Here is an 18,789-nt window from a genome sequence, read left to right as displayed (position 1 = left end):
TCACAGCTGTTCTTGGAGTTTTGGATATCTTTGTTGGATCTGCATAACTTGTACCCTAAGTTGTACAGATCCTAAGAAGAAAGTAATTTGATTAAATGCAGAGAGTCACTTACTTTGGCAAAGAATTTGATCTCCTGGTCATGGGGAGGCTTTTCAGTTTTCCCACTGCTGACAATGGCTTCTACAAAGATAAAAAGTAACACCAAGTTGGCCAGAGGTAAAGAAAACAAAACCAAAAATGGTCACAGCATTTTAAAAACAGAGCAGTTTTTCTAAAGGCTATGAAAAGGCCATTTGATTTTACAAAATAGCTAAGATTTTACAAAGTACTTTACAATTGTGATGGTTAGTTATTTCTTGTATCAGTTCTCTTGGGTTTCACTACCCCTTTTTCCCCCTTATTGATGAGAAGGTAGCTTCAGAGAAGTCGAGTCATATGCTCACAGCCACACAGCAAAACAATGGAAAACTCAGAATACGATGATTTTTAGAAAATTGACAAATGGTGCAACCCAACCCAGTAGGGAAACCAAACACAAAATTGATTTATTTTTTAAGTGGGGGAAAACATCTCAGCCACCGTGTCCTCCTCAAAACCACGTTTGAATAAATCATGAACAGCTCCCGTATGAAAGCACCACTCCCTGATGAAGGAACATCAAATTCTTTGCTATTGTGAGCACACATTTTTTGGTGATATTTCACAATGATACTTACCCAAATGGGCAATAAACTCTTGAGCAGAATCAACATATTTCAGGATCTTCTTCAAAAACTTATAGGCAAACCTCTTTTCCATGGAGGAGGCGTCCAGTTCCATATCCTTCATACCTCTTGGGTGGAAACAAGTAAACCCCGGGAAGTAACAGAGATAACTCAGTGACTTCAGTGCCTCTGCAATTTTCCCTGTGTCAACTCTGTTTTCCAAATGTTAATGGTTATTCTGGCCTAGTACCCTGACTCATCATTTGACTCGTTTCCCCTTGTACTTGATACCCGCCTCTGTGAGCATGCAACATCCCTGAACTATGATACTGGCTGGAAAGATTTTTCAGAAAGATTTTTATCATTCATTCAACAGATAATGAGCTAGGGGTAAATGAGAAATACAAACAGGAATCCCTGCCCTCATGGAACTCACATGCTGGCTAAAAACAGATACGAACAGTATATAAACAAAATATAACTTACATGGAATGCTAAAAGCTAATAGGTTTCGTGAAAAAAAGAAAAACTGAAGTAGGATAAAAGGGCCGAAGAGTGCCTGAAGTCGGGGTGAGCGGACTGCAGTGTTAGATCAGTTCTGGTCTTACTGGAAGGATGACACTGCAGTAAAGGCCTGAAGGAGGTGAGCCACATAGACGTCAGGGGAGAGCGTTTTCCAGGGACAGGGAATGGAGGTGCAAAGGTCCTGTGGTAGGAGCATGCATGCTGACTTGAGGCCAGTGTGGAAAGGATGGAAGTGAGCCAGCAGAGTGTGGGGTAGGCAGTGAAGTAAATCATTAGGACCCTGTGGGTTGCCCTCAGCATATTCCTTTTGCTTGGAGGTGGGAGGCTATTGAAAATTTCGAATAGAGGAATGACATGATACGCCTCTCACTATAACAGAATTATTCTAGTTGCTGGTTAAAGGTGATGATGAGGGCAACGGCTGAAAGAGGGAGCCAGGGCAGGAGGCTCTCCCAGCAAGGATGGTGACAGATTGGACGGTGAGAAGTGGTCTGATTCTGGGTATCTTAGGTAGAACCATTGGAATTTCCTGAATGATTGGATGTGGGTCGAGGGAAAAAAGAGAAGAGTCAAGGTTTTTGGCTTGAGAGCTGAGAGGAACAGACTGTCATCAAGTGATGGAGAAGCCGAGGATGGTGCAGGTCTGAGGAGAGGGTAGCAGGAAGCTGGGGGTTCTCCCTGATGACTGGGACGCTGCTTCCTTATCTCCACATCCAAGTGCCCACCGGCTCCGGCACAGGGTAACTGCTAGGAGGCTGTGTTTGCTGAATTCAGTGATCTTTTTCCTTCCCCACTATTTCTTTGATTTCTTTCTCATAGTAAAGAGGAATTTTTCCTTTCTGTGAGCAAGTTATTTACCGGCAAATCGCAGAACGTGTGCATCTTGGTGTTAAGAACAGGACTAAAATGACAACGGGAGTCTTTCTCAAATGCTTCCCTAGGGGCTGTCTCCCGCTGCCTGACCTTCCCTGCTCAACAATACGGCAAATAAGTTTTGTTATTTTTTTCTTATGAGTTACAACAGAAATATTTGTATAGATTTGTCTTTTGATTTTTGCTATCCTGGGGCAATTCAGTAGGAAACTGAAAGAAGAAGAAACTGAAAGAAGCCAGCTCAGTAGACATTGCTTGCAGGAGGGCTGGCTTATCAGAATGCGGACGCTGGCTTGGTTTTGGTTCTACAAAGGACCCAGCAAGCACAGCCCAGCACCGACACTGGACCAGAGGGAAAGCAGGTTCTGCCTTTAAGACTTAAGCAGCCCAGACCATCCTCATCTACAACACGTGTCTAGACAATTTGGACAAACCCAGGTTTGAGATAAGATGTCTTAGGAAATTGTGAATGGGGAGAGTCAATCTCCCCAATCTTGTTTAAACACTGTTTGTATCAGTCATGCTCCCTATTCTTGTGGCATTAAATTAAATATCATATAAAACCATCAAAAAGTGTGAAGAGAACTGCTGATTCTGTGAGAACTAAACTGTGTATTTTGCAGAGACCTGCAATTGGAAGTGTCCAAATACAGGGTTTCTGAATTAGGTAGAGGGAGAGAACTGTAAAGACAGGGCAGAAACTGAAAAACAAAAACAAAAACAAAAATCCTAGAATTCTGCACTTACATTGTTTTATTTGGGCTTTAATTTTCACTGTTCTTTAAAGAAGCCCAAATTCCAGAGCTCTGAGGATGCATTATGGATGTGGTTTATAATTCCAACTAACAAAACAACATACACGGATAAGATCCGGGGGCCCAGAGTACAAGATTTGGGAATAAATGCATATTTGTATGCTTTAAGTTAACATTAAATGTTAATATATAATTTGTCATGATTCTTTGTTGTGACTGATTTTTCAAAATTCCTTTCTACCAGTCTTGCTTATGTCAGAAGAGGGGGCTTATTCACGTTCCAAAAAAAATTTTTTTTCTCATTTCAAAAGATGCAACCGCTATCCTTACTCAGATCTGTCTTGCAGGTGGGTGATTAAATACCTGGAGAGGAGAGACCACATGAGTCCGCCCCTACCTCACTCACACCACCTGGAAGCTGACTTACCTAGAAACCACGACGCCATTCACTTGGAGGAATTTAAACAGGTCCTGCGCCTTCTCTCGGTCCCTGAACTTTTCCTTGGCAGTCAGCGTGTCATATGGTACCAAAAGAGGGTGACTGCCGCCACCTGGGGTCGGTAGAGTGAGACAACAGAATATTTGGCTCTTCCTCTGCCCTTCGGGGGAGAAAAACACACCCACCCCTCCCCCAGCTCACCTTCCAAGGAAGATGCTGGGAACCTGGCTCACCTTTGCTCTCCAGTTCCAGCTTCTTCTTCTTGGCCCAGATATTGTGATAGTTCTCAGCTACCACCTCCACCATCCCCTGTGTCCCACCAGGGAGATGACAGAGAAAAAGTGAGAAAGAAAAATGGGTTCATATCTGCCAGGCTATTTCTGGCAGCCTCGGGGAACAGAACACCAGCAAATGCTAACAGTACACTGCAGAGTGCACCCCATCATTAATTAGCCTGTGCTTATGCACCTCATTAGCTTCCTATCTTCCCAGACACACGGAAAATAATTTCTAATGCTGTCCTTCCCTTGTAACTTATTATCTTGGCAGTTTGATGCATTTCTGAGAAGCACACATTTCCACGGGAAACTGCAAGCTGGCAGCACTTCATTTGTTGCGGGAGTTGGGTATCTGACTCCAGACCGGAGACAAGGAGCTGGAAATGGGGGTCAAGCGAAAATTGAGAATATCTGAAAGCCTTTGGCTTAGCAAACTAAAAATAACCGCTTGTTGGAGAAAATGGCTGCAAATAAGATTTCTCCAATAAAATGCATCTTTCGAAAGCTTAAAAAAATCGTGATCTGGAATGCAGGGTGTGCTTCAGAAAGAAACTTTCCCTAAGGTCCAAAGGGTTGGTCTGATGGGCTTTCCGTGGAGTAACTGCCCCTCGTTGGAGCTGGTTACAGCCGCCAACATGTGCCCAGGGGAGGACTGGGAGGAGGCAGCTAAGGGCTTTTAGATTCACCCTTCCAGGTGTACGTCCCTAAATCCCGCAACGTTTGTTCATCTGCACCATCACAGGGAACTCGAGTGAATCCACCACAGAATATGCAATGGTCCTCCGGGCTGGGGAGCCCTGCTGCGACCAGGCCAGCACCCCACCCAGGGGGTCGTCTCATAGGTTTTTCCCTGCCTGTTATTAGTCTTGTTACTAGTTACTTCTCCTGGCGGTTAGCAGTGCTGCTTTGGATCTGGCTACAGTAATTTGCTGTTTGTTCTTCCTTTTACTGAGTCATTACCTGTTACGACGTCCCTGGCAGAAGTGATGGGTTAATTCTGCTGGGACTCTCTTATCTGAGAGGCCTCTGCTCAGTGCGGCCCTCTCTCACTTTGTAATTTCAGTGGTGATCCGTTTTAGGCATTCTTTCCCTTTTTTAATTTAAAACTCTTTGGATGGTAGTATGTCCTGCACTTGAGGGGTTTTAGAAAGTAGCTACGCTGCTCTGAACGCATCAACACTGACCTGGAGCTCTCTGGAGAGCACGACGTTGGAGAGGTCCAGGGGAGTGGGGCTGTAGCTGTTGCCCTAGGAAAGCAAAAGCAGAATCACTGGGTTTCCCGTTATTTTCCTGATTCTCATCAGCATCCCCGACTTCAGCTGCCAAAGATGTGTCGCGAAAGATGCCCAGCGCCCACTGTTGTGGTTCTCACCTCTGAGACCCCAGGGAGAGCTTTCCCAGATTCTCATGGGTTCTACTGGCCCAGTGTTGGCTTCTGGGCGAGATGGCCATACCTGGCTGGCCTGGGACACGCTTCGTAGCTTCTCATTTTCCCGCTGTTGAACTAGGGCTTCTCCCTCTTTGGTCCTCTCCACAGTCCAGCCCACAGCCAGCATCGTTTTCAGGGACTCCCTGGCAGGCCAGCGATAAATTTCCTTCTCCTGGAAGAAAATGTGAGCAGAAGAGCTGTGTAGAGCACGCCCCAGCACTCTGGCTGGCCTGCCTCCCTGCAGAGAAGTTGGATCCCACGGTGGTTCGGGTCTAATTTCCTCCAGCTTCCTCTCACTGGGTCAAAATACCATCTGCAGCATCCTGCCTGAAATACCTGATCAGTCTGTCTGAGGTTTTTTAAGTGTAAGACCCTACAGACTCCTGCTTTCAGAGGGGATGTACCAGACATGATCCACAGTTTGTGGATTAGGAGGAGGAAGTGACTTCTCTCGGGCTCCAGCTGCTGTTTAAGATGGGACCTGTCAAAATGCAATGGCGCAAAGCTCTTCTCTGAGCTTGGGAAGTAGCATTTCTTGAGCTGAGAATTCTCTTTGAGCTAGGCACAATGTTACAACTGGTCAGCATGCACCTAAGAAACACCTGTCATCCTTTACATGTGACACTTTGTAAGCCTACAGCTTACAAAGAACTCTTACGGATCACAAGATAGGAATTCAGAGTCGAGATGTACCAAATTTCATAGTTAAAAAAAAAAAACAACAAAACAAAACCCAAGGTGGGAGGGAATAGCTTAGTGGTAGAGTGCATGCTTAGCATGCATGAGGTCCTGGGTTCAATCCCCAGTACCTAGGTTAAAGTTAATAAATAAACAAACAAACAACCTCCCCCACCGAAAAAAAAAAAAAAGAAAAATATTAATATTAAACAAACCCAAGAGACCTGACCATGTTTTCCTGGGGACTCTCTTTTCTATTCCTTTTATCTGTCATGATTGGAAGTCCTTTCTTCTGAATTTTCTCCAGCAATTCAAGGATCCCCCCGGCCAAACTATCCCCCCCACCGCCTCAACCATCTAACAAAAGCCCTTCCTAGTTCAGTTGCAAGTGAACCACAGATGCATTTTGGTCCAGCCTCTGAGTGCTGACCACTGCTGCTTGCTCCAGTGGGCTCTCAGAGCCAAACAGCAGAATGGGAGGCTGGCCTCTCGGACACTGGTCCTGGGGCTGTGACCCTCAGGCCAGCTCCTGAGGAGTTTGCCGAGCCCTGCAAAGTCTAAGGAACTGTGTGGTGAAGGTGCCCTCAACTCTTCTGCCACCTGATACAATTCCCAGGGAAGGGAAATCAGCATGGCCAGTCGGTGTGACCAGTGGCCTGTCCCTTACCTTCTCTGTTAATGTCTTGAAAGGCCTGATCAATGGATGTGTCTTCACATTTTCGTCCAGGGAAATGCCGTATTTCCATCCATTCTGACTCTGTAGAAATGTTCTCAGTTCAAATATCCTTGGCACCCAGAGAGCCCTGTTCTGTGACCCAAATCCCAGCTTCTATTTTCACTGAATAAATGGAATAATGCAATGTGACAGAGGTTGAAAATTTCCCTCCAAAACGTCTGCCTGATCCTTTCAGGCTGTCAGGCTCTCTGCCCCTGAATTTTGAACCCTGCTTCTGTATTTCTTCTTGTTTTAGTTGTTGTCCTCTCCACTTACTCGCTTGTGCTTCAGTGACAGAAGGATGCTCCAAAAGACCCGAGGACAATGCTTTTCGGGTCAATGTGTCACAATCACAGGCAAGGACAGACGTCAAGGCTGAAGGCTTGTGTGCAGTGGACCTATTGCCCACAGCACGGAGGAGGCTGATTTGGTTTGTGCCCCTTGCCTGCTAAGCTCAGAGCAAAATTGTAGCAACGCATAGTTCCTAGAGTCATAGAAGTTTAAGAATTTCTAAAGCCATTCAACGAATATTGGTTGAATGCCTGCTACAGTCGATGCCAGACTCTGCCCCAGGCCCTGTGGAGACAGAGATAAGCCAGCGTCTCTGTTTCCCATAACCTTATAGCCCAAAGACTCCTGGCTGCCCCTCAGCCTCTGCCTCTGGCCACTGGTTAATGTGGCGGCTCCCCAGGTTGCTGTCCCTTCTCAATGCACACTTGTCCTGGGGGATGTAACCAAGGCCCATGCTCCACAGTGGACTAATCTCAAAACAGGATTTCCAGCCCAGATCTGTCTCCTCACTCCTCATTTCTATTCCTATTTAAGCTCTGCTTGGATGTCCATGGGCACCTCTTAGTATGTCTGAAACAGAACCTGGCTTTTTACTTCTCGAAGTCTCTTCTTCTTGGGTTCCCTGTATCTCCGTGAACAGCACCAGCTTGCCCTCACTTCCCAAGCCAGAAATGTGGGAACCTTGACACCCCCTTCACTCTGCACCTGGTCACACATGTTCAACCTTCCAGATCTATTTGTCGGCCTCTCCCTGGCTTGCCCGCCAGTGTTTTCATTCAGGCCACGATCAGCTTGCACCCGGATTCCTGCAACAGCTTCCTGCGCGGCCTCCCTGCCTCCAGTCTCGTCATCCCTCAGGAATTCCACGTTCTACACCACTGTGAGGCGATCCTTAGAAAACACCCTGATCAGGGCACTCTGCTGTTGTTACCATTTTCCAACTCCCAGCAGCCATCATGGTAAAATCCAAACTCCTTCCAGCCTCTGCTGCTACAGTGAAGACCTTGTTGGCTTCTCTAGGCTCACCTCCTGCCCGCCTTCCCCTGCCCCACTCCATGACCCCATCACATGCGACCACGCTTCCCTAAAGCCACCACACTCAGTTGCTCCTCAGGGGATGTGCCAGCTGCTCCCACGGCCCTCAATGCACTTGCCTCCCTGTGCCTGCACAGCTGCCCAGCCTGTGCCTCATCCTGTGGGGCCAGCAGCTCGAGGGCGCATTCCTGGACCCCCACCACTGGGCCTGGACCCCTCGACCATGTGCTCTGACCCTGTGTCCTGCCCACCACGTCACGGCACAACCGGGATGACAGCTGGTTTATTTTGCTCCTCCCACAGCTTGTGAGGTCCTCGAGGGCAGGGAAAGGCACTCTTTTCCTTGTCCGACAACCACCTGGCAGTGGTGAGCAAAGCTTCCAGTCTCGTGGAAGAGAGAGATTCATCAAACACCACGCCAGGAAACGCACAGTTGGTAACGGGTATAAATGTGTAACTGCTGTAAATACAACCAGAGTGCTACAAACATACTGGGAAGGAGAGGAGCTAGGTGCTAAGAGGACCACTCTCTGAGGAATCTGGGAAAGAGGAGTCCTAGGAATTCACACTTGGACGGATTTTGAAGGATGAATTGGTGAATGGTGTTTTCACATGTGTGAGTGTTGACAGTACCTGGCTCAGACAAGGGGACAGATTCGGGCGTGTGTGTGTGTGTGTGAAAGGGAATGAGCCCAAGAGAAGGGGAGGTGGCTGGAGGGCAGAGGGGGGAGGGAGAGTCGAGGCTAGAGATGGTAGCAGAGGCCAGATTAAGCAGTGCCCATTGGGCCATGTTAAGGATTTTGACCTTTATATGCAAATAATTAGAAGCTATTAAGGGATTTGAACAAGGAGAAGGTGCTGGGGTGGAGAACATGACCAGTTTGGTAGAATATGGCCACATATGCATACTGAAACTATCACTTGCCGGTAGGGAGAGGAACAGGCTGGAGACTCTGCACGTGGGCAGATCAGCTAGAAGGTCACACAATCGTCCAGGTGAGAGATGGCTGCAGCTTGGACTGAAACTGTGGCACAGGCACAGAGGGAACTAGGCAAGTTCAAGAGCGGCCGAGGAGGTCAAATCCACATGTCTCAGGGATGCACTGGGTATTGTGATGGATTCAAGCAGGTGCCCCTTTTCCTAATTCACAGGCCGGCCAAGTGGGCATATATAAGGGGTGCTGAGAAAACCCAGACGTTCTGGAGCGAGAGTCTGAAAACTGTAGCCCTTGGGCCAAATCCAGTCACTCTCCTGTTTTATAAATACAGTTTTACTGGCCCCTAGGCACACTCTCATCCCCGTGCTATCTATGGCAGCTTATGCGCTACAACAGCAGAGATGAGCAGCAGCAAAGGAGACTGTCCGGCCCACAAAGCCTAAAAGGTTTACTGTCTGGCCCCTTACAGAAAAAGCACGCCGACCCCTGCTCTAGAATCACGAGGTATCAGTCCCTTCTACAGTCACAATGACGGTTGTTATCACGAGCCCCAAGTAGGGCTCAGGGAAGAATAAGAGCAGAGCACAGATCATTACAGAGGCTGAGCCAGGGCTTCAAGCTGTCCCTCATCTGGGGAGCATCACATGGAGGTGGTTTCTTGCGGAGGAGCCGGGTCCACAGCTACGTGCTGTCAATCGCAGCTGAGCAACGGCCCTGACGCTTAACTGGCTGCCCGCAAGAATCCGGGATGTCTTTGGCACACTCCTCCCCCTTTGCCTGCCAGCATAAAAGGGCTGACAGAGCAATTAAACTTATTAAGCAGCCTGACCTCATGTGGTGAGGAATTTTAAACACCAGATGGAGAGGCTGATTAATAAGGGAGTGTCTGGAAGTTGTAGCGCCGCCTGCCATAGGAAGACATGTGTCCTCCCCAGCTTCCTGGCAAGATGCAAGTTACGGCTTCCCATTTAATCTCCCCTTTTCCAATGCTCCATCCAAAGAAGAAAATTTAATACACGCCTCCGGCCCCGCGTTAAAGCATTTACGTCAGATACATGCAAGCACGTACTTGGGTGCAAACCCCAGGAAATGCGATGTTAAGAGACGTTAACATCCCTAGAATCAGTCCTTTCCTTGAGAAACACAAAAAGCAGCACCAGCAGCTGCCGCTGCCTGTTTGTCCGACCTCCACCCACCCGGGGAAAATTGCTGCTCAGAAATAATGACTGCTCTTGGCACGACGAGTCTGTCCCCGAGACAAGCCAGGCAGATTTCCAGGACTGGACCCTTTAATGTTCTCGGGCTGGTTTTCTTCCCCTGACAATTGTCAGTTGGATGATAATCCCTACCTTGTCACAGGCCCATTTATCATGTGAATGCTCCGCATACTTGGTGACGATGTATTCCAATTTTTCAGGCAGGGAGAAACTGTGAAATGAAGGGGAAAAAAAATTACAATCTCCCCAAGCACTGCAGCCAGATGTGATGAAAAGATGGGCAGAACCAACAATCAGCTGTTAAAAGTTGGATGTGATCAACCAGTTGACCCCAAACTTGAAGCTGAACTTCAGACAGAGTGACCTTCCTGAGCTCAAGGCGCGGCACATCCAGGACCGGGTCACAGGCACACCCACAGCTCATCAGAGGCCTGCAGGAGCCTCTCCTGCACAAGTGGCCTCCCCTCAGCTGCTCTGGGTTCCCTCGGCTGCTAAGAACCACTTCGGCTCCTGGGCCAGACCTGTCCAGGTTAGGTGGTGAGAATCCCTTCATCCAAATGACACTGTCCTGCCATCATCTCACAGCTCTGATCTGGGAAAGGCAGAAATGGGCAGCTCGAGGACCAAATGATACAGAACAGCGCTTGTCTATCTTTTGGGGTTCAGTGACTCATGCTGAAATACAAGAATCATGGAAATCTAGCAGACACCTGTCGTTTCCGTCAGCCCTACAGTTTTGCCCCTTCTGTGGGCAATAGCGCCCCCACTTCCCTTTAAGGAACAAGTCTTCTTGCATTGTATGCAGTCTTCTGTGAACTGCCACTGAGGATGGGCTCTGATGAGGCCAAGCAGACTCACTCTCCCTGCAATTGGAACACCAAGTCTAGCGAGACCAGGACAGCAAACTCTTCAGGGAGACTTGTCTGATGCGGACATCTGGACATTGTCCATTTGGTCACTCTGCCTTGGTTCCTGTTCTTGCTGAGGCCTGCCTGGTCAGACTTTCCCTAGGTTACGATCATGACCCGATATCCTTGTAATACAGTCCTCTTCTATTTAAGTTTGGGCCAGAGTCAATCCCCACTATTCACGTTACTCAAAGAATCATACTGCTGTCAGAGGTCTATCTAAGAAATCAGAACTCACAAAATAACACAGAACACATCATCATTAGCACACAGTTGCTAGAGTATCGCGCTGTCTTACAATGTTTAGAAAAAGCACCCAAATGATCACACTTTTGGCCGTCCTTCAGCATACTGCTGTTTTCACAGGGCGAAGTTCTCCAAAGTCAGTTCCTGCCCTCCGTTTGGCCCCAGCTCGGTGGTTTACCATACCCCTTACTTTCCTTCCAGCAGGTTCAATTCTCTTTCCCACCCTCTGCTCAGCTCAAGACTCTGTCTGATGGAATGTGTCCCCAATTTTCCCAAAGATGAATTTTACAGGTTATCAAAGCTGACAGCTCCTGGGAAGGGCGCAGGCTATGGCTCTCACCTGAGAACTCCTGCCATAAAACCAAAGTCAAAGGGGCTCCCATAGGACGCCTTCCTTACCTTGCTCTTTCGACAGCAGTGTTGAAGCTTTTCATTTAAAATGCAGCTGGAGATGAAGGCTGTATGCCCCGTGACCTAGAGTCATAATCGGGGCAGAGCTCCCACAAGCCAAAAATCAGCCTTTGTTGCCTAATTCTTTGTCTGTGGCCAAATCATCGCCAGTGACAATCAGGGGGAGAAACGGAAAGGCACTACTGCAGGATTATTCCAAAGATCCAGCCTCCCTTGGCACAGCAAAGAGCAGGTCCAGATTCTCAAATAAGGGATCCCATGCTGTTCTGCCGTCACACCCTGAAGCCTTGCCTTAGCTCAGCTGAGTGTTATTTATGGAGGTGTTTTGACGCATGACGCTATTAGACCTACACAGGCCTGATTCACAAAGAGCAAAGACTTTATCAAAGAAACTCATCTACAAATAAATTGCATCATTTGTCAGGGTGGTTCTTCGAATGCCTCTGGCAACATTTATCTCATCTTATAATAAATAAATCAACCCCACCCACCAAAAAAAAAAAAAAAATCCCAGAATACAATAAGACAGTATAGAATGAAGTATGCATGAAATAAACCATTGGAATTGAGGACAAATCCGGTGCCTGATGTGACTTGTAGCGTCAAGGAAAAGGGTGAACAGTGTTGTTGGCAGGAGGGAAGGCAGGGGAGCTTAAGTTTCCTGCCACTTTGTGCAAGAGAAATGCTGGCCACAGGGCACAATGTAGAACCAGCTTAGAGATGATTCTGGACTCACTTCACGGTGTTGATGGGTTTGGGGTCAAAGTTGCCATCAGCATCCACTGAGACCTGCTTCTCCAACGTGGCTGACATTCTGGTATCTAAGTAATCTGGTGGCAAGGCCCCGGCAATAGCACTGAGACAAGGCAGGGCCATCCGGAAAAGATCTGAGTCATACCTCTGTGGGAGAAGAGAACGAGCATGTTAGTACAGACACCAGAACCACGGCCACCAGGCAGAACCCTTCACCAAGATGCTGGAAAAAAAAAAAAATGCATGCATTTGCCCAGGTGAACCAAAACCGGGAACAGGCAAGGCCTGTAATACGTTCCAGTGGAAACTGAGGGATCCTTGTCACAGAAAGTGACAATCTAGGAAGCCCCCAAGTCACTGTTGGCTTTAGGCTAAAAAGCCTTAAATCAAGGTTTAAATCACCATCTCCCAAAGAGTTCACCGCGAGAATATCTAAAGGATAAAGTGTTCCTCGCTAGATGATTATATAAGGGGACCCAGCCCGCAGCTGGGGCGGGACCGGCAGCTTTGAGGGGGTCATAGGCTGTGTTATCAGCCAACTGCTCGGGGTTACACCCATCCTCTCCCAAACCCAGACGAGAAGGAATTTCAGCCAGACGCACAGGGTTAGGGACAGCTTTCATCTGCTCGTACTCGACCAGAGGAACGTAAGAGTAAAGGACACTTAAGTGCAGGTGACTATCACACTGGAGCTACACACCCACTCCAGACTTCTGCAGGGAAACCAGACCCACTCATTTTCTCCCTTTAAAGCTGGTGAACCTTGAAAATCTAAATGTGGGTTCAGGGAAGTGGAGGCAAATGCGAGGGGGACTGTATTCCAATCAGACTCCACAGCAAGGCTTGGGAGTCAGAAGCCCTCAGTCCTCCCTCAAACCAGTGGCCGTGAAGAACCTCCCCCAGCCCCAAAGGATGCAAGGTCTTCGATGAATCCTACATCCCAGCCTCAGGGCAGACGTCAGGACTTCTCTAGGCTTGAACCTGGTAAAGGCTGGCTAACAGGGGCCAAACAATGTGAGTGGGAAGGGATGGGGGCGGGGGGAAGTTATCAAGACTGAAACCAGGAGACAGTTTCGTGATTTCCTCTGGAAGTCGCTCTCCATGCATCCGCTGCGAACTGCTCTTTCTCTTACCCGCGAGATGCGAAATGAGGGTTGGGGTAGTTCGCATTGGACAGAGTCGGGGTAAGGGTGGCTGTGATAGGCTTGTGATGTGCTCGGCACAGCTCCTGTCACGGGTGGAGGCAGACGAGATACCCGCTATTCTTCCGTGCAGGTGCTTGGGTCACGGAGGTTGGGCCCCCTTTTGCTCAGGAAGCACTGCCGTTACCTTATGGGACAGGGAGTCAAAAATCCCCCAGAAGAGCTTCTCTGTCAGGTGCAGCTCTTCCTCCACGGCCAGACCGTAGCTCCCCCAGCCCGAAGGCAGACAGTAATACTTCCAGCACTGCTCGTAGTGATTCGTCAGAAGCTGGGAGGTTCGGACAGGTGCGCACCAGCGGGGTGGGGCAGAGGTGGTCCACAGGCACCAGCAACACGCAGGGGAGAAGAAAACAGCGCACAGCCATCAGGAGGGCGACACCAACCATGGACACAGAGGCCCTCAAACACCCCTGGAATGGTCTGCACTCGCACTGGGTGAGTTCCAGCCTGAACAGAATCTGCCGGATTAATTCTCAGTACCTCCTAACATGCCTCTAACAGTTCCTGGAAAATGGAGAGAAACTGCTTCCATTCCAACCGAGAAAACGCTACCCTCTGGAAGTAGTCACCAGGTGCTGTTCCAGCCAGTCGGGGGATGCGGAGAATTTCTTCTGGGATCTTTGCCTGTAAATCTGGGAGATCCTGGTAATGCTGATATGGGAAGGGGATAGGGGGGCACGCTGTGGGTCTGAAGATTTTCTCTGTATTACCACCCCAGCTTCCCTGCCTTTGCCGTGAGCCTTCCCATGGCCCAGCCAAGCTACAGCAGTTCCCCCACATGGCCAGTAGAGGGCACACGTACACTGCCAATGGTGCCATCCCAGCAAGCGGGAACCACCCGCTGATCTAAGGGGTAACAGTGAGCTTACTGACTGCCAATGATGATGCTTCTTTGGGAGCTGGAATCCCTGACGGCACAGGCCTGCCGAGGAAGCAATGCCAAGGTGAACTATGAAAAACTGCAGTTTTTATCTAAAGGACTTTTTGAGGATTAAAACTGGGAGTTTTAGGGTTAGTGAGAAAACGGGCCTGTGGAGGGCTGTGGAACCACACATGGGCTGTCTTCTGCCTGGCAGACTAAACTAAAGGCTTCTGGGAATTCTGTTTCTCCCAGGAAAATGCTTCTGGAAATCTTTGCTTGGGTTCTTTCTGAAAAGAAGTTAAAGTTCTATTGAAATCACAGGGTAGAATTTTCAGGTATAGCTGGCCACGGCTGACTCTTTTGAGTAAGCAAATATGGCAGATGCCTCAGAGTTAAAAGACTCAAAACACTGCCCTCTGTGTGGGCAGGCTGATTCTGGGTCCTTCAGGCCCAGATGCTCCCAGACCTAGCAATAAAATGCTTGCAATTTTTGAGAAAATCAGGAATCAGGTAACAAAGAGAGGGCTCTGTGGCTTTACTTCTCATCAATAAAAAAAAAAAAAAAAAAAAGAAAAGGAGGAAAAAAAAGTGAAAAAGAGGATCTGTTATAAAAGGGAAAAAAAAGCAAACAGAGCATGGAATAGAAAAGGGACATTTTATATTCTGTACCTAAATGAATCACCACAGGGCCTTCAAAGATTTCTTTGAGACTGAAAAAGTCTGAAAACCTAATTAGGGCTGAAAAGCATAAAATCCAAGTCCCCTCACTAACCTTGCCTAAATAACAAGGAACTGGTGGAAACTGATTAAGGAAAATTGGAGCAGTTAATGAACCCAGCAGATCTACTCTCTTCAGCCTGGACACTCATGAAGGGGTTTGATTTGGGGGGGGGGCTGTATCTAGTCAGCTATCAGCTTAAAGGAGTAAAAACCCATTTAAGGTGTATTTTGCTCCCCCAAGTGTGAAGATCGTGTTTGACGAGGCAGGTTTCCCGTGCCCTGGACTGCATTCTTGTAACGAGAGAGAGGTTTACCTTCAGAGGCATTTTGCAGTATTCGTTGAGTTGTGGCACATCAAAAACTAGACGTCGCAGGAGCTGCTGTAACATGGAAGGCCTCAAGTGACTGCAGTGTGGAGTAAGAAAAACAGAGGGACAGAGCGAGAAAAAGGAAGGAAGAAAGAATGAAAGAAACACTCCGCCAATAACCATCTACTAGAGCTAAGCTTCAGGACAATTAGCTTCTACAACACAAGATGGTGGGCAAACCACAGTGCATGACAGAACACTAAAAACTGAGGATGGTTAAAAATGCAGAAAGAGGGCCGTGGGGCTCATGACTTGAGATACAGAAGGTTAAATTCCAGTCACCCTGTGACTAGATGTTCCAAGGTCTACATGCACTCAAAATATAGCAGCTGATTAGGCGCAAAGAAATCTGTAACAAAAACATTACACAACGGAGGTGCAGGTGATTTTAGAGCCTCCTCTGCAGACTGACCACCTTCCCGAGCTCTGCCCAGAAGTTAGAGGTGACCCACTGCACAGGTGGAATCTGGGGCCACCTACTGGTGGGACCGGAAGGGGATGTGAGGCCTCTCAGTCACTGCCTGATCCCTGACATTCTCATTATTGAAATCATTTCTTTGGGTTAAGGCTTGGTCCTCAAACAACTTCTTTAAATAGCCAATTATGTAATTAGAGAACAATTGATCAAATTAACAAACAGTTCATGGCCTTGGTATTTGGTGCAAGTAAATTCTGAGAGAGAGACAGAGAAAGGAGAGAGAAGCAACGCTAACTTAGCCTTTGTTTTTAGATTGCCGAACCTTTTAAAACCTGGTGGAATGCCTGGATTCTGCCCAGAGAAAACACCCCCACACATACAGTTTGGCCTGTAAGTGCAGTTCACGAATCCCTGAACTCCTTCCAGAGATGCCTAAGATGCCATGGAGGCAAAGGCAGGGACTCTGATGTGGGATGTTGGAATCCAGGGAAGAAAGCCTTGGAGGCGTCGGCGACAAGCAGGGTGTCAGGGTGTAGGACTTGATCATGGTAGAGGGTCTCAGGGAGAAACCCCTTTGATGGGCACTGGGTGGAGGCCCCCCTCTCACTCTCCACACCCTCAGCACATAGGACTGTGCATGACACAGCTTGGCCCCGAAGTAGCTGAAGCCTGTGGGCCTTAAATAATAGAAAGATAGCAGGTATAGGTTAACTTTAATACAGCACTTAAAATGGAAGGGCCGTTGTTATATTTGAGATATAAATGCGAGACTGCCTTTTAACCTGATATTTTTAAAGGATGGATCAATTGCTTTTCTTCTCGGCAGCCCGAGCCCCCATGGCGTAGTCATCTCTTGTGCGACTAGCAAACCACCCACTCAACAAGAATCAGGACCAGACCCAGCTGCCTGCTAAAGGGGATGATGCCTGCTGGTCCTGTCTCCTGGACCACCTAGAGCAGCGACTCTTGTCTTGGCTCCATCATGGTATCATCTGGGGGAGCTTCAAAAGCTAGAGGCCTGCCTCTCACCCTGAAAGATTGTGGTTTTTTAGGCTGAGGTGTGGCCTGGACATCAGGGTATTCATTTAGTAGCTCCCTAGGTAATTCTTTTCTTGGGGGTTCTGGTTTTTTTTTTTTTCCTGTTTCTTTGTTTTTCTTGGGGGAGGTAATTAGATTTATTTTTGTTTTATTTATTTTTTAATAGAGGTACTAGGGATTGAACCCACGACTTCCTGCACGCTAGACTTGCACTCTGCCACTGAGCTATAGCCCCCCCCCCCCCCCCCCCGGTGATTCTAACACGCAGCTGAGCTGTAAAACCACTGGCTTAAGACAGCAGGTCCTGGTCCTGGCCCGCGCTACTGAGACCTGCCATTGGAGGAGCCCTTTGACTGGCCTGGTGTCGTTTTTGGATGATCCAGGCTCCTGGGGCGACTTTACCCCCTGTCCTTGCCTGGCTCTGATGCCCGTCTGCAGCGGTGGAAACCACTGCCTGTAATTCCCCACTGGGACTGGTGACTCCGTCTTTCCTTCGCTCCAGGTCTCAAGGGGCCTGGAGGTGGGTTGCTTTGATTCACACTTTTAGGATCTGGCCTCTGTGTAAAGGTCCACTCACTAAGAAGGGGAAAATCTGCTTCCAGCTTTATTTTAGGAACTGAAGTATTAGTTCTTAATCTGAATACTTCAGGCCTGAAACCAGTCTCATCCCCCGGCCCATCAGCCCTCCGGGCCGGAGGCTGCGCTGTGCCCCCACTTACCCACCGCGAGACATGAGCCTCAAAAGAGAGGTGACCAGAAAGAGCCTGCGGCAAAGAGGGGACCCAGCACATCCTAAGGGGCTGAGCGTATCCTCAAACTAGATTGACCAGGTTTTAAATGATACAACGAAAGGAGGCGGACGTGGACGCGTACACAGAAGTGAAAGACGTGGGAGCGGATACTTACTTGCAGATGGCAAGCAAGCATTGCTCGATGGTGTCCCTCTGAGCTTTGGTGAGGGAACGGCCCTTGGAAAGCCTGTAGATGGTCTGCAGCGTAGAATCGATCAAAGAGGTGTAGTGCTCTGTTCCGGCAAAGAGCGGGGCGCACCGTGTGAGCAGCGGGAGCACGGCCGCGCAGAGGTACCTGTTCAGCGCCAGCGCCGCCTCTGTGGTGCTCAGGGCAACCTACGAAAGGGGGTTGCGATGCGGGTTAACCTCCCCGGAAAGACGGAGCCAGGTGTCCCCCTGCACTGAGCTCTCATCTCATGGGGCAGGGAAGTTTCTACATATCTGTGTTTCACAGCGACAGACCGAACAACTTTCTACTTTGTCTAAGGAGACCTATTTCTCTTTGGCATCTTAAATGAAAAAAAAAAAATCAGGTTAAAAGAAACAATAAACAGAAGAGAAGCAAAGACTGGCTGGCGCTGACTCATTCCAAGTGGTCCACAAAGGTCTTTTCCCTTCAAAGAAGAATCCTCAACCCTTATGACAATCAGCTGATGAACAGGCTAACTCAACACCCTCGACGTGTGTGAAGTCCAGCTGCCAGGCTACTGCACCTTCTTCTGGTGTTTGCTCTCTTTTCTCACCTGATGGAGACCCACTAGCTGTCCTCTTGTGACTTTGAGATTAGTCAGTGGTTACAGCAGGAGTAAGGTCTCAAACTCACGGGCTTTGTGACAGTTTTACACACAGAAATTGGAGCTCTGACTCCCATCACCTAACTGATGGGCATCGTCAACAATCTGCAATCTGACCATTGACATGAGAGTGAGACATCACTGGAGGGCACCCGCCTCTGCCGGGGAAAGTGTGCACAAGGAACGGAAACCGAGGACCTCCTTGAAAACTCTGCTGTAAGGCTCATTTAGACAGGCAGGATTTAAGGAAGGCCCTCTTCCTCACGCTAAGTGTAGCCACGGCGCGCTTAACTTCCATCTTTGAAAAGCGTAGCACTTCAAAAGAAACCTTGAGGTCCCCGGAGATAAAATAATGTCCTTATTTCCTGTGATGAGCACAGCCATTATATCTGTAACACAT

The 18,789-nt window shown here is 48.4% G+C and overlaps 1 protein-coding gene across 1 annotated transcript in view; it reads right to left on the bottom strand.

The window, feature by feature from the left end:
* Positions 1–18,789, bottom strand: part of RYR3 (ryanodine receptor 3) — a 499,145-nt gene that overhangs the window by 90,354 nt on the left and 390,002 nt on the right. The window contains exons 48-59 of the mRNA XM_031453356.2: positions 17,711–17,931; positions 15,295–15,385; positions 13,526–13,666; positions 12,180–12,343; positions 10,011–10,089; positions 6,350–6,439; positions 5,030–5,176; positions 4,760–4,822; positions 3,531–3,606; positions 3,286–3,409; positions 718–833; positions 114–181 (exon numbers count right to left, since the gene is read on the bottom strand). Coding sequence (XP_031309216.1) covers positions 114–181; positions 718–833; positions 3,286–3,409; positions 3,531–3,606; positions 4,760–4,822; positions 5,030–5,176; positions 6,350–6,439; positions 10,011–10,089; positions 12,180–12,343; positions 13,526–13,666; positions 15,295–15,385; positions 17,711–17,931 — 1,380 coding nt within the window. The remainder of the gene's footprint in view (positions 1–113; positions 182–717; positions 834–3,285; positions 3,410–3,530; positions 3,607–4,759; positions 4,823–5,029; positions 5,177–6,349; positions 6,440–10,010; positions 10,090–12,179; positions 12,344–13,525; positions 13,667–15,294; positions 15,386–17,710; positions 17,932–18,789) is intronic.

Source organism: Camelus dromedarius, chromosome 5 (genome assembly GCF_036321535.1).
Source record: "Camelus dromedarius isolate mCamDro1 chromosome 5, mCamDro1.pat, whole genome shotgun sequence".
Taxonomy (NCBI): domain Eukaryota; kingdom Metazoa; phylum Chordata; class Mammalia; order Artiodactyla; family Camelidae; genus Camelus; species Camelus dromedarius.
Note: the sequence above shows the minus strand (reverse complement) of the source record. Positions and strands in the feature narration are given on the sequence as shown.